Source organism: Penaeus japonicus, unplaced genomic scaffold, assembly GCF_977035675.1.
Source record: "Penaeus japonicus unplaced genomic scaffold, GWHDUDI00000001_assembly GWHDUDI00000013, whole genome shotgun sequence".
NCBI lineage: Eukaryota > Metazoa > Arthropoda > Malacostraca > Decapoda > Penaeidae > Penaeus > Penaeus japonicus.
The window spans coordinates 43,984,774-43,987,273 of NW_028234415.1; the positions used below are offsets into that span (position 1 = coordinate 43,984,774).

The 2,500-nt window shown below is 46.3% G+C and overlaps 1 protein-coding gene across 3 annotated transcripts in view; it reads right to left on the reverse strand.

Moving 5' to 3' along the window:
- The window catches only part of LOC122252568 (uncharacterized), a 68,503-nt gene that overhangs the window by 541 nt on the left and 65,462 nt on the right, over window positions 1–2,500 (reverse strand). For all 3 annotated transcript variants that reach the window (XM_043015092.2, XM_043015093.2, XM_043015094.2), the window contains one exon: window positions 1–2,445. This exon is cut by the window's left edge and continues 541 nt beyond it. In XM_043015092.2, coding sequence (XP_042871026.2) covers window positions 1–2,445 — 2,445 coding nt within the window. The remainder of the gene's footprint in view (window positions 2,446–2,500) is intronic.

A 2,500-nucleotide genomic window follows, 5' to 3' on the forward strand; every position in this document is an offset into this window, starting at 1 on the left:
GAAGAGTGCCGTTTTTCTTCTCTTCTGTTCTCGGGCTCTCTGGGGACCTTTTGTTCTTGGCCTCCTGACCTGAGCTTTCCCCTACTACAGATGAAGAAGTTGGTAGGTCAGATGAAGAAGCTGCGACACTCTCTGAAGAAGGTTCCTTCTGTGTGGCCGTCGGTATTTCAACGACTTCCTCCCTCAGTTCAAGCTCAGCCTCTGCACCTTCAGATTCGCCTTCAGATTCACCTTCATCTGAGCTGGACAAGCTTGCGTGAGATGGAGCATTGGTTGAGTCTGCTAAATGAGTGGGAATTGAGGTGCTTACTGTGTCAGTTTCTCCTTCTTCGTGTGTGGTGTTTGGAGTTGTAAGTACTTCATTTGTAGAGGAATCTGGTTCATTCTGAGATGGTTTCGGATTACCAGGTTTCTGATTGAGGGAAACATTTGGTTTTTCCTCAGGGTCCACAGTTGTGGAGAGGACAACTGAATCTGTCTCAGTCTCACTTACTTCTGTGTCAGAGCTCTCTGATTCCTCTGAAGGTATTTCCTCAGAAATAATGGAATATTTGGTCACCTCAGGCTCCATAGAACAGCTAACTTCATCTGCGAGAATATCTGAGGTAGTTGGAGCTGTTGGACCTGAAGAGAACGAATATTCGGTTACTTCAGGTTCACTGCTATCTGTCTCAGACTCGGTACATGTACTTCCTTCTTCCTTAATAACTGCGAGGGAATTGTCATCTGCACTTATTGGTTCTAGATCATACTCTTCATTCAAATGAGGTATGTAAGCTTCTAGAGGGCCATCAGATACATCGCTCATAGGTTGGTTTACAGAGACAGCTGTGGGTACTACCAAAGGAACACCTGGATCTGTCTCAGGTGGAGGCTTTGTTATACTATGGGGTTCTACTGTTTCTGGTTTAGTGTTTTTTTCTAAACCATCATTTGCTTCAGTTGCTGTTGCAGGATTATCTTTTGCCTTTTCGTTTCCATTCTTTGTTGCTGTGTCTTTTTCAGGAGTTGAATCAGGATAGGGTGGAAGTGCCTCTTCTGATGACCCACTGCACTCAGAAGCAGGTCTTGCATCTCCTGTTGGCTGACGAGTCTCTAGGTAAACAACTGGTGGATATTCAACAGAATCGTCAGAAGACTCTGCTGGCTCATCAGGAAGAGAGGTCACAGCTACGGGGATCTTCTCTTTAGAATTCACTCCTTGGGGTGATTCTACTGGCTCATCACTTTTTGTTGCAGGTGGCAGTTCTTGGACCGGTTTCTCCTCCATCTCTCTGACTGGTTGTGGGGGTGGTGATGCCTTTAAATCTCTGGATATATCTTTAACCTCGAACACTGGTTCAACAGGATCATCTAACTCCTCAATGTCGGCTGCTATTGGGACATCTACTTTATGGACAGGCTGTAAGTTCTCAACATCTTCTTTCATCAAAGGAGTAACTGGCTGTTCAACTGCTTCTGGGGGAGATGCTGAATCTGGAGCTCTCTTCACAGGAACTACATTTTCTTTCCAACCATAGTCAGCCTTAGGATTTGGTACAACAACAATCTCGGGGCCATCAGTCAGAGGGAGAGTTTCTGCTTCCTTCACAGTTGTGGGAGTTTCAGGAGCTTCAGGAGCAGAAGGCTTTGGTGGATCATCTGAAGAGGGAGGTTCTTGAACCGGCAATGTTTCAGCATCAGCCTTGGGTGTAGTTTTTCCCTGTTCAGGCAGAGCTGTGAGTTGAGGGCACTGCTCTGGATCAAGACTATCATCATGTGGGGAACATTTCTGAAGCAGCAGGCCATCTTCTTCATCACTGTCAGTTACAGGCTTCTTAACAGCAAGTGGTACTGGGATATAGACAGGTGCAGGCGGAGATCCATTAGCTGGAGGCTGTGACTCTGATTTCTTGGTTTCGGGCTGTGATTTCTTGGGAGTTTCCTCGTTTTCTGGATCTTCAGGTTGAGCGGGCTTAGTTGGTGGTTCTGTCTTTGCAGGTACTACCAGGCCAAGAGGAGCTACTAATCCTACCGGAGCTACATGATTGATTACTGGGACTGTTTCCTTTTCATGAGAGATCTTTGCTGGAGGAGCTACTTCTTCCACAGGCACAAGCACATCCTTTTCCTTCGGGTATCCATTTGGAGTTTTGGAGTCTTTTGGGCTGTCAGAGGCAGGTGAATCTGCAGGGTCTTTCTTTGGGCTGGGTTCCTCTATTAGTTTCTTGACCTTTTCAGGATCCTCCTCATCAGTAGGGGCAGAAGCCTCAAGAGGAACATCCTCGTGGTTCCCATTTACATCGGGATCTGGTGATATCAAGGGGCCGTGTTCTGAGTCTGCAGGCTGTCGGGGACGGAGTGGTCGAGCTCTAAGGCATATATAGGCATAATATAGTCCAACACCTATACCTATGATGGCTAGTAGTAGCACTACCAGCCCAGTTGCAGTTAGTCCACTACCACCTGGAAAGAAAATAATGAATTAGTTAATGCACTATCATGAAAATACATATACTAT